The sequence below is a fragment of the Corvus brachyrhynchos genome, unplaced genomic scaffold, assembly GCF_000691975.1.
Source record: "Corvus brachyrhynchos isolate BGI_N302 unplaced genomic scaffold, ASM69197v1 scaffold245, whole genome shotgun sequence".
Taxonomy (NCBI): domain Eukaryota; kingdom Metazoa; phylum Chordata; class Aves; order Passeriformes; family Corvidae; genus Corvus; species Corvus brachyrhynchos.
Window position 1 is genome coordinate 1,443,249 of NW_008238988.1, and position 12,215 is coordinate 1,455,463.

General features: G+C 43.9%; 1 protein-coding gene across 1 annotated transcript in view; it reads right to left on the reverse strand.

Annotated features, from left to right (window-relative positions):
• Positions 1-12,209, reverse strand: part of RHOJ (ras homolog family member J) — a 61,422-nt gene extending 49,213 nt beyond the window's left edge. The window contains exon 1 of the mRNA XM_008637275.2: positions 11,531-12,209. Coding sequence (XP_008635497.1) covers positions 11,531-11,708 — 178 coding nt within the window. The 5' untranslated portion in view covers positions 11,709-12,209. The remainder of the gene's footprint in view (positions 1-11,530) is intronic.
• Between the last annotated feature and the right edge of the window lie 6 nt (positions 12,210-12,215).

Consider the following 12,215-nt stretch of genomic DNA (forward strand, 5'->3'; position numbering starts at 1 on the left):
CTACCATCCTGCAAAGCCCTGTCTGGGTGCTTGCTGGTTCTCACTCATCTCAGATGACATTTTCCATGGGGCAGAGCTGACATCTGTCAGGAGGCAGAACATCTGCTCTCGTGCCCTTGGCCCTGGCCACCTCAGCAGCACTGGAGGGAATCAGAAGAGACACCCGGTAATAATTAGCACCCAGGGCTTGTGGAGCAGCTGCTATGTGTGCAATGTCTGTGGTTTGGTTTTGGACCCAGCTGGCTCAGAGGTGGCTCTGCAGGATCCATAGCTGGTTCTGGCCAGCTCCATGGCCTATGCTGTACCCAGGAAAGCTTTGGGAAGACAATCTGTCTTTCTTCTTCTTTAACATTTCAGGTGGGAAGACCCTGCTCATGAGAAAAAAAAAAGCAGTGTGGAAAATAAATACCAAGAAAAGGAAATGTGGCTATTCATTCTGAAAGCTGGAGGGAGCAGCAGAAAGGGGATCAGGACCTGGACAGACTTTATGTGATGGAAAGTACAAGGTGCTCTCTAGTTAGGAGGTCTTTGTAAGAACTGTCTCATGTACCTCACCAAGACATACTGTGAATGCATTTGGTCAGGGACAAGACTCTCTTGTGTCCTCAGGATTTTCCACCCTGTTGGGCACAGTCTCAAAATACTATTTTCCTTGCAAAATCATTGCAAGACTTGTATTATTATTTTTCCTCTCCTAATCTCTCATGCTCATGCATTTAAATAGAAGGCAGGGGGAGAGAAACCCAGTTGGGAGCACCATATGGAGAGAATGTAAGTTATTGCTGTTCCCCCATTATCTTGGCACAGATTTCCTTTGTCAAACATTACTTCAGATTTGGGACCTCATTTTGTATTCACACTCCCCGTTGCTTCTTCCTTCCTTGGAAGCATCAGGAGGAACTTATGGTATTGCTACAAGGAGCTCTTTACAGGAAAGGAAATAAATTGGGCAATGTGATTCAAATAATGGAAGAATGAATTATTTCACCATTTTAGCAGTTTCCCGTGAGGGACACTTGGGGGAGAAAATGCACTTAACACTCTAAAATATTAAAATAAAAGAACCACAGCAACCTCACTCCTCTGGACTTGAACCAAACCGAATGGTTTAGGTAAGTGCCCAGCAGAACTTCAAGTGGCACAACGCATGAGAGACTATTTCTATGCGTGGCAAGGAAAATTCTCCATATTAATGATATCATGAACTGGCTCAGCTAATTTGGACTTCATCCATAAGGCCTGGTTTCTGGCAGATCAGCTGAATTTTTTTTTTTTTTTTTTTGCGTATGAACTCCTCTTTTAATGTTGAGTTTGATCCTGTTTTCATGGCTGATATTCCTGGAAAATTATTTTCTTAAAGCTGTACTTCCCATATATTTTTTTAATGAGAGATGTTGCTCCCTTGTATTCCTGGAACAGGCTTAAAATATCCTGAGCAGTAACTAGAAGGTAACGAGATGAAGGGAATTGTTCTGGATTTTTGCAATTCACTGGTACATTACTGGCTACCCAGGACAAAGCAGAGCTGTACTGTGGAGGTAAAGGGCCTTTCTAGGAGCTGGAATAACAGCATGCAAATGGCCTCCTAGAAGTCATTCACCCTTTTGCTGAAAATTTTAATGCAAAGTTTTCAATGAGCAAACAAGCAATTCTACAGTCTCCTTTGTGTTCTTGACACAGCTGAAAAGGTCTATGTGTAGCTGTAACTAAACAAAAATAAAGATGCAGTTTCAAATCACCTCTCTAGAGCAATTTTGTGATTTATATGCAGATACACCACGAGCCCTCAGTGAAGTTTGTGTGCCCATGTGGAGCCATTTGGGAAGTAGGATCATACAGCCCAAACTGTCACTAGCAGTGCTCTCATCCCAGCTGGAATGGACATGAAGTCCTGGGCATTACTGCCACAAGCCATTGCTTGATATAGACAGCATAAAATAGATGGTCTCAGGAGGCATTTTCAGTGTGAGTTTGTGCCAGAGCTGAGATTCTCTAGTGGAAAGGCCTCAAATTTTAAATAAAAAATCAAATCCCTGCATTTCTGCTGCTTGTGGACAGAGTCTCCAGCAACTGGGCTCCCAAAATTAGACATATATATTGACTTTACACCTAGAAAGCCAGTTCTGAAATGGAGCTGGGGGATTGCTCAGAAATCATATGTGTCCTAGATGGGGAGGGTCTGGCCTGTGAGGACACAGCAGCTGGATGGCTGCCAGCTCTGGAGACAGAGCATGAGACAGTTTGTGAACTTAAAACACATTTCCCAACCCTATGGGATTTTCCTTTAAGCCCGTTCTCAGCAGAGCAGCATATTATTGCAAATAGATGCTCTTTTGGTCCTATCTCCCAGGGGATAGAAATTAATGTTATGTTTGAACATGTATGTTTTCCCACTCATTGCTGAAGCTGTGCTTTTCCTTAAAGTCTGCAGAAAGCCGAGCATGAGTAGATACTGTTAATGCCATTACTTCAAAGTTAGAGCTGGAGTCAGTGCCAGAGAGTCTTTAGCAAGCAACGTGGCCTCTGTTTGCAGGGGTTGGAAAGTAGTTCCAGTGAGTCATCTCAGGCATCCTCCTGCACTGTGGCAGGACCTTTCCGTGCAGCCCCTCTGCACAGTCCTCTTTAACTCTTTCATGTGCCTAAGTGTTGGCTCCTGTGCTCATCCCTGGGACTGCTGTTTCCATGAGACACTTGCATGCTGTCCTGAAACAGGAGTGAGGATGCTGCTACAGCACTGTGCTGCTTTTTCTCTCTTGCTCCAATGCCATCACCCTCCTGACTGTGCCTCCTGTGCCACTGTGCTTGGGAATATTTTTACAGCTGTCCATCTCCCTCCTTTGGGAAGTTTTTTGGGTTTTTTTCCCAGTGCTTCTCCTGTCAGTGAAAGTTTTTTTCCATCCTTTTCTTCCCCTGAGGGTGGTTGGCGTATTTATGGATTCATTGCTGTGCCAGTTCCTGAGGTAAAAAGGCAACTCTGGGGCAACCCCACTGATGGCTTTGCTGCTCCACTGGGCACACACTGAATCTGGAGAACTCTGTTAGCCAAAATAGCAAGATCTCATGGCCTTTCATGCCTTCCCTTTCCCTGGGACCCCAAACACATTACTTTGGATATGAGGACTGGCAAGGGGACAGCAACTCCCAGAAAGTGACCATGTCCCCCAGGACCCAAATCATCTTGCCTCACACATGACTTTCCAATTAAGAAGAGGGTTTTGCTCATGGACCTAAATCTGTGAAGGTGAGAGACCTCTCAGTTTGAATGCAAATAATGTTAGATATTAAATAAGGTAAATCAACATTTTTTGTAATCTTTTAATTATTAGACATTACCTTAAAACTCATTTTTCCTGGTACTATTTGGGTGGAAAAGGGAGATGAATACTAGTTAAATAACCCAGTTAAGAATTCATTCATTCACTCCCCCTTGGCATAAAACATGGGATGACAATTTGTAAAACTTACATTCTTTAGTAACATATTCCCTGGCTTAGGTGGAAGACCCATAGGTTGAGGTACAAGAACAATATAACTGGGGAATGGCAAATGGTCACTCTTAAAAGCAAATGAAAAATATAATAACTTGGATTTTTTCATTGCAAAGATAAATAATAATTTGACAGGAGATGTCATTACTGTTTAATGACTTTGTCTGAACAGAACAATTGAAGGAAATATGTTTGCTCTTCCTCATCCCTCGCCATTTCCATGATGTCATTAGGTCTGGCCATAACAACTGGAAAGTTAGAACATAGGAAAGACACTGCCTGCATGGCAAAATAAACTCAGTGATGCAGAGCAGCCACAATGTGTATCAGTAGTGCAGACATCAAAGTATCAACGTTTATCAAGAGAGCAGAAAATGAGAAGCAAGTTTTAGTGGAGGTACTTTGCATTGGTTTAATCAGTAACAGCCATTGCAATGACGACTTAATGAAAACACTGCCACATCTGGCAGAAATGAAGTTCTTACATGTCTGGGAATTTGGGTTGCTTAGACTTGTCCGCTAAATTTTTGTTTTTCTTTTCTACATGTGGAGCATCTTCTGCTGTGAAGCATCTGCTTGGCTGCTTGGTCTGGCACCACCCATAAAGTGGCTTTGCCCCCTCATGTGGGTGGCTTGGCCACACGTACTCAGTCAATTATTGATTTTGAGATAGTGGATGTGATTTAGTTCAAGCTGTAGAGATTGTCCTTCAAGGGCCAGAGGCCACAGTTTCATTTTTGGTCTTTTCAGCTGATGTTACCTCCTGCAATGCTACACGGATTACAAAGGGAGGGAAAGATTAGACCTGACTGTCTTGGAGTAGTGGAGAAGAAAAGGGTCATTTTTTCAAATCCCTCCATGTCTCTTTGCAGCAGTCCATTGCTGCGTAAGCAAAATTTCAAAATCTGTTTGCCCATCCATGTATCAGAATAATCACTCCAAAAAGTTCTTTTCTAAAGCTCTGAGCATAAGGGTGCTAGGTTGGGCCAAACTCACAAACCAGTGTCTTCATCTCTGACATAGCAGTGAGCAGCTTTAAGGTAATATGCCATTCACCAGAGCAAATTTAGGTCTTGCCCTGAACTCTAACAGAAGGGTGTGCCAGCTCATTTCTTGCAGAAGTCTTTTTCATTAGCTTATGACAGCACTCAACCACCCTCATACATGGTTCAACCCCCTTTTTTGCAAACCTTGTTAAAATTTTGTCCTCAAGAACTTTTATACAGTGATAAGTTCCCTGGGTTAATCACATACCATGCAAAGAAATATTTCTTTTTAAGCCATTTGACTTTTCCATCTTTCCAATCCATTCCCTCAGGCCTGTGGCTGACCTTAAGAAAAATCCCATCATTGTACATCCAAACCACCACCACACATTCAAATGGTCTAACTCCTTGTTTAGTATTCTTCGTGATTCCTCTTGCCCTTCAAGCACCACGTATCTAATACAAAAGAATAGACAGTGGGGCTTAGGTGGAATTTAGGCTGGATAAATCTGGATAAAGCAACATGGCTGCTTCATCTACTCCTCTAATTCCTGGCACTGTCCTTCATGATGTGCACTGTAGTTTGCTTACTCTCTACACCCAGCTTTCAGACTGCCAATGTCATTCATGGTGCAGTGTTGTCCCCTGCTGTGCTTGATGCACAAGGACATCCGCTGGCTGCTGACACGGGCTGGAGGAATCAGCTCTCTGCATTGAGCTGCTGCAGCTCCTGGGCTGTGTAAAATCAAACCAGGAGAGGCAGCAGTACTAAGAGAAGCTGCATAACAGAGCCAGAGGCAAAGGTAAGAAGCAGCTCAGGTGCTGCAGGCTCATCTCCAGTCACAGCTGTAGGGGCAGGGGACAATGGCGACTTTGTCACCACAGCGCTCAAAGCACTGCTGCAGAAACCATCTGCCCTGAGAAACAGAAAGCCAAAGCACACACCTCTGTCTCCATGGGCTTCAAGTGGATTGTGCAGCCACAGGACAATACAGGGATGTGTGTGAGGAAGAGATAGCAGCGATAGTTATCTCGGGTCTTTGCATACTGAAAACACCTTCAGAAGGAAAAAGCCCTAAGATGCTTAGGGGTGTACGTGGAGCCTCTCAAATGAGTGTGGAGTAACTATGGTGATTCAGGCAAAAGGCATCTTTTTGGTATAAAGACTATTCAGGCTTCCTGGATGTGAAAAAGCCTGAGGATCACTACATCACCTCTGACTTATGTGACTCAGGACACAGAATTAAATCTTCTGTGGGGAGACTGAGAATTAGTGGTTCTGTAAAATTCATCCTCAAAAAATCCAGCCGTGAAAACCTTTGAATTGCACTGGTGGGTTTCTGTTGTGTTGTCATGCCTTGAACATTTCATTGAGATCCCTGGTTTATTCTGGATGAGGCCAGGAAGATTGGCAGAGAAGTCTTTTCAGCTCCTGAGAGGCAAAATGAACATAACTGTTCAGTGGCTGCCAGTTTAAAGAGCCAGATCTTAAAAGAGTCAATGGTTTCTTGTCTCAAGGATAAAGTTCAAATCTGTGTGATCAAAATTGGATGAACATTAAAAGGAAAAAAACCCCACTGCAAATATCCATGCAAATAAACATTACAGCTCTCTTTCAGTGCTATTTATATCTATTTCAGTTTAATGACCCCAAACATTGTATGAAGAGTTTCTCTAATGTGCTACCAAGACTGTTTATAGGAGACAACTGTCTCAAGAATGTGGTAGTGTGAAGACTCCCACGGCAGCACCCATGCAGAAATTGCAAATCTGCTTGGGCAGTCTCTTCCTGTTGGAGTTTCCACAGGGAAAAAAAAGTGATGCTCTGGGGCTTAAGTTATCACATATGCAGGGTGGCAAGCAAGGATGGGTTGAAACCAGTGTGCATTAGCAATCAATTAAAAATGGCTAGCACACCAAAAGTGTGGACAGATGTCCTCTCATGCCTGTAGCTGGAGAAATTTGGGATGTTAGGGTTCCCACTGGCTTTCTGCCATGTCTTGGCTGGTGGCTCCTGCCCTGTGGGGAGAGGCTACAAGGCAGAGCTGCCTGGTGCTTGACCTGTCTCCCTTGGGTGCTCCTGCCTGCCCCAGGACAGAGAGCAACCAGCCATGGGCAGTCCCAGGATCACGGATAGCCCACTTCCAACTCCTCTCTTTCATGGGAGGACACGAGGAGCAGGGATTTGGGTCAGTGCTGTGACATACAGGCAGCCTATCTGCGGATTTGCACAGGTACAAGCTGCCTGCTCTGGGCAAGAGCAGTAGTACTGCTCCTATGCTACTAAAAATGACAGAGCAGGAGACTCTCCCTTCTTGCATGGCTTGTCTGGCCAGCACGGTTGGGATCACTGCTCCGTCAGACTGGTGATGCTCCAGCCCACTTCAGTGCAAAGTCAGACAGATTACATTGAATCACCACTGAAGAACAAAAAATGTGTCTCCTAACAGTAAGTAATGTCTCTCTTCTTCTATATTGCTTTTAATTTACAGAGCCCCAGCCAGGGCTGAGCTATTCTGTATGCTATTAATTAGCTGATCACATGCCAATGCTAATTTTTTTCAAATGGGTTCACTATTTATAAATGTTCACCAGTTTGTGCCGACACACGAAGGGAGGGAGGGACATATTTACACCATCTACTTTTTGCAGATGCTTTGCAGCTCTCCATTGGAGGGATTGACCTCTCTCATTTACCAAAGATGCAACTTTGGCTCCTAAAGCTGTTTGTATAGTATTCATCTCTGTTCTATGCCTGAACTAGAGTTGAGTTTGACTCACAACCCTCTTCCCCTCAGACTTCAGCCATCTAATGAGTCCAATCACCTCTGTCTGCACAGTGGGCCAAGTTAGTTGCATGCCATTGTTACTGCTCCTTAAGCATGGAGAGGTTTTTTTACTTACAAGAAATGCACTTTTGGAATGGAATGGAATGGAATGGCATGGGATAGAATAGAATAGAATGGAATGGAATGGAATGGAATAGAATAGAATAGAATAGAATAGAATAGAATAGAATGGAATAGAATGGAATAAAGTAGTTTCAATTGGATGGGGCTTACAGTGATCATCTTGACCATTTCAGGGCTGACCAAAAATTACAGCACATCATTAAGGGCATTATGCAAATGCCTATTAAACACTGAGAGCCTGGGGCATCCATCACCTCTCCAGGAAGCCTGAATATAAATTTTAGGGCGAATAAATTTCATGCTAAAAATTGCTGTGTTTTCAGGCTTCATAAATATAAAATTGGATGCTCAGTGGCTGCCTAAGTAACAAATAAACACATTTTTCTTCTGTATTTCACAGAGCAAGCCAGCTAACTTTGGTACTATTAAACCAACTCTGCTAGTAGTTGAATTGAATTTTTTTGTTGGTCCAACCTCAGCCCTAAATAAACATTTGTAACCTCACATAGCTAGGCACAATACAAGTCACCCTGGCTGAGAGACCTTTGCTCATGGAAAACCAGCATTTGATGTTCAAAAGACGGAATGGAACCAGCATGTTAAAGCATCTACTCACTATCCAAACAGTCCCCATTGTTACAGTTATTGCCAGCAATATCCTGTTTGTCGCCGGGATAGCACTTTGGTTCTCCTGCCCTAGAAACAGCCATTTGCCTTGTGGCTAAACACTTCCAGTAAAGGACTTGGAAATTCACCAAAGCAAGGAAATGTACTTAGGGCTCTGGCCTCCAGCAAAACCTCTTCAAAATGCCTTGAGAAATAACCAGACTCATAAACTTCAGGCATCCAACGAAAGAAACCATTTTCACATCCAAGAAACAAATTTGCCCTCCCCATCTGTCTGGCATTGCGCTGATCCTACTCTACACCCATCACATCCCAACCCTGGCAACAGGCCCTGAAGAAATTCAGTTTTGTGGACTGTGGGTGAAATCTGTGGCAGAGTATTACTGGTGTGGAGCTAATAACTGGTCTGGACTTTTGTACAGTGCAGCTGCACACGTGGTGAGCCACCAAGAGCTTTTTGTGCCAGGCACTACCGCATACAAGTTGTAAATGCTGTGTGAGCTATCTGCAGGCATATCTGCTCCTTCCCTGGGTGACATTCAGCTACTGCCTTTGATTTTCTTAGAGGCAGGTTGGGCTGAACTTTTATAAAGTGGTTTCAAGCTCTTTCATGTGAAAGGCACTGAAATAAGCACTGTGCTGATCTAATTCTGCTGGAGCTCAGCTGTTTTCTTCCCCTGGACCACTCCTGTTTCTACATCCACCTGCTTCGCCTGCTCCACGAGCAGCTGACCAGGGAAGGAAGGAAGGAGATGAGATGCAGCAGGGCAAGTGCACAGAGCTGGTGCTTCAGGGCCATGAACAGTTAACGCCTTGGCCACGGCACTGGTGCAGCTGGAGCTTTTCCCAAAGCTGGGCTGGAGAGCATCACTGTCTCCCCCGAGTTGCTGGAGTCGTGGCAGTGAGAAACTGCTCTGAGATCACCACTGGAATCCTCGGGTTTTAATGCTTCCCCTCCCCACCCCCTACATTTTCCATTAGAAAGAAGTAAATTGGTAAATGCCCCGGGACTCACAACCAGGCTGTGACCTGGTGAGGCAAGAGGAAGCCCTTGCTAACACACCACTGCTGGTAATAATGCCTGGGTGGAAAACCTTCCATGGAAAGTGAAGCTTTACAAACATCTGCAGCAATTAATTGCTTTTGAGCATTTCCAGCACAGAAATGAACCATTGAATCCGATGTTTTCAGCTTGTTTTCAACTGTTGAAACAGTTGTTTTCAGCAGTGACAAGAGCAGGGGTAGACAAACCAGCTCCCTGGGGTAAATAAACCAGCTCCCTGGGGTAAATTCAAATGGCATTTTCCAGAGACTCCTACACCCTCCATGATCTGCCCATGTATGCAGCTTTCCCATCCCAGTGCTGTGCGGCCTGTGCTGTTGTTGGAACCCTGCAATTTTGTAGTGAAATCAGCTTAATAAATGATAGGATCCTCAAAAAACTGAAATTCCATTTTTGATCAATGCTAGTTTTTACCACTGCCGCTGGACAGGGATTGTCTCAGAATAGCATGTTCATATACAGAGCTATTTTTTCCCCCTTATCTTTATGACTTTTCTCATTGAAAATACTTTTAGTTTATATTTATGTGCTATAGTAGTTAAGAAGACAGATAAAAATAGCTGGAGATATTTTAGAGGCTAAATCTTCAAACCCTGAAAATGAGGCTCAATATAAAAGTGCCTGCATACTCCTTTTACCCCAAGGAAATCAGGATTATGCTCCTTCATCTTCCCATCCTTCTCTTAGCCCTCATATCCCCTCAGTAAATTTTGAGCCCACTGGCAATTTCCACCACTCTGACAGAGGAAAGGGAATCAAAGCAAGTCCCTGGGAGTCGCCTTTAGCTGGATAGGGAGGAGAAGCTCAGAGTAGTGCCCCCACCAAGTGCCAGCCTGCCTGGCTGGCATCAGTGCCCTTGTGTGTGCACAGCCCCCATGGACATGTGTGTGCCCCCAGGCTCACACCAAAACCACCAAGACTGATGCCCACATGGCCTGGCACCAGCTGTTGGATGGCTTTTTCCATAGGCAGAGGTATTTGTGGGGCAAGGAAGAGAGTGGGAGAAGGGCAGGGGGTGCTGGGACCAGCATTTTGTGAGGGATGAGCAGATCTGAAGTTATCATGGGAAAGTGGGTGCTGTTGCAATATCAGGCAGCCCTTAGGGATTTTGGCTCATGGCAGTACATGTTTCCAACAGGCAATATTCTGCCCTGTATCTTGTCTGGGGAAATGTTTTTTTCCAGAGTGATCACTCAATCTCTCTGCTGGGAAGGGAGGAGGAAAGTGAGAGCTGCTTGCATTAGAAGTGACGCTGCCCACTCTTGTGGAGGAAAAGGTCTTCACATTTCCATGGATCAGATTCTGCAATTACACAGCTTTCTTGTTTGGCCAGTTCATCTGCTAAACCTGACATGGAGCCAGAATGCAAGCAGGGATTTTTCCCATTACAGAATACCAAATCTATGATAAGCTATGCCATGAAAATTCAGTTTTTAAGGAGGTGGGGAGAGAATGAGGGAAACTCCAACTGCTGCTGCAAGATAAGCAATGAGTTTTGCAGTGCTTCTAGAATCTGTGTGTCAGGGATCTTGTAAAAAAACCCCATAAGCCAAAGGAGCACTGTGAGAAGAAAAACAGTAGAATTTGGGATAGTAAAATTTAAGCAGATGTTTGAACACCAGTTTTAGCCTATGAAACATCTGCGTGATAACTTTGGACACAGCTGGATAAAGTCAGTAATTGCTATAGAAAGAGGCCTGTGAATATTGTAATAATCTGTAGGTCTGTTCTGCACAGCAATGCAGAATATCATTGATGATCTTGATTATGTTTGTATTTTTTTCTTATACTACAGATACCCCTACTATAAAGTATTCAAATCAATCACCACTTCTGCGTTTCACTACCATCTAGTTGTAGTATTAAAATCTATTTATAGATGGAGTAACAAATGTCTCTGAAAGGAGAGTTACATACTGACAGTTTGGAAGACGACTATGCTGGTTTTCTCAAAGATCAATCCTTAAATAGGATATATTCTCAAAGATTATTCCTTAAATAGGATATAAATATTGTAATTTATGCATCATTTGCCACAAGGGACAAGATAGTGATAGCATATATTTTTATGTATACATATATATAGTCTTCCTAACTGCAGACTGCAAAGTTCAGAACTTCAAAAACTAACCAAGAATACAAATTGATAGAGGCTGAATTATATTTGTTGTCCCAAAACACAGTAGATTTAACTGCACCCCTAATGCTTTTTATTCGCCAAAAACAAGACAAAAATCAGAAGCAAACAAATAAGTTCTCTGAATAAATCCTGCATTGCCCCAGTTTTATGAGCTGCCATCTAAGCTGCCTGGCAACCATCCAGGCCTGAATGACACTCCTGGACGAGAAGTAACCCATGCATCCCTTTTGAACTGTCCTCTCCTCAAGCTTCCTTCACCTCCCACCTGGCTGTCCTGCAGCTCTCGATTAATTTCTTTTAAAGCGCTTCCTTACCTGCATAGTGGTCAAACACAGTGGGGACATACTCCTCTGGGAAGGCATCATTGGCGTAGCTCATCAGCAAACAGGTTTTCCCAACTGCACCATCCCCAACCACCACGCATTTTAGCATCTTCTTGGTGTTACTCCTGCTGCCGTCAGTGCAGTTGTCATTTTCCTCCTTGCAGTTCATTCTTGCTGCTGCTGCCGCTGCTCTTGCTGCTCCCAGGACTTCCAAGTGCACATGAAGGAAAAATGAAGTGCGATTGTATTGACTTTTCCTGAGTTTGGAGAAGGAGGGGGGTGGGGGGGAGCAGCAAATCTCAAACTCAGGAAATCATACTAATGTTTCCAGGCTGTCACAGCCGCTTCTAACAGTTACCAGATCAGTCAAGAGGATCATCGAGGTGAATAAATTAAACACATGGAGAGGAATATCGTAAAATAAAAAGTGATCTGTCCTTTTTCGTTTGTCCCAGTCAGGAAATCCTCATCCTGCCCGACCGTTCTCAGTCTTTATTGCGACTTCAAAAATATCAGCAGCCTGCGGCTTCGATCCGCGTCTCCCTTCCTCCAGCCTGGCCGCAGGAATCGGGGACTCCTGTTAAATCCACTCCATTTTCCATTTCATTTCTAACATGGAGGAGAGTCTGGAGGTTTTTAATGGAGTTTTTCCTTTCTTTCTCCAGCTTTCAGTGTG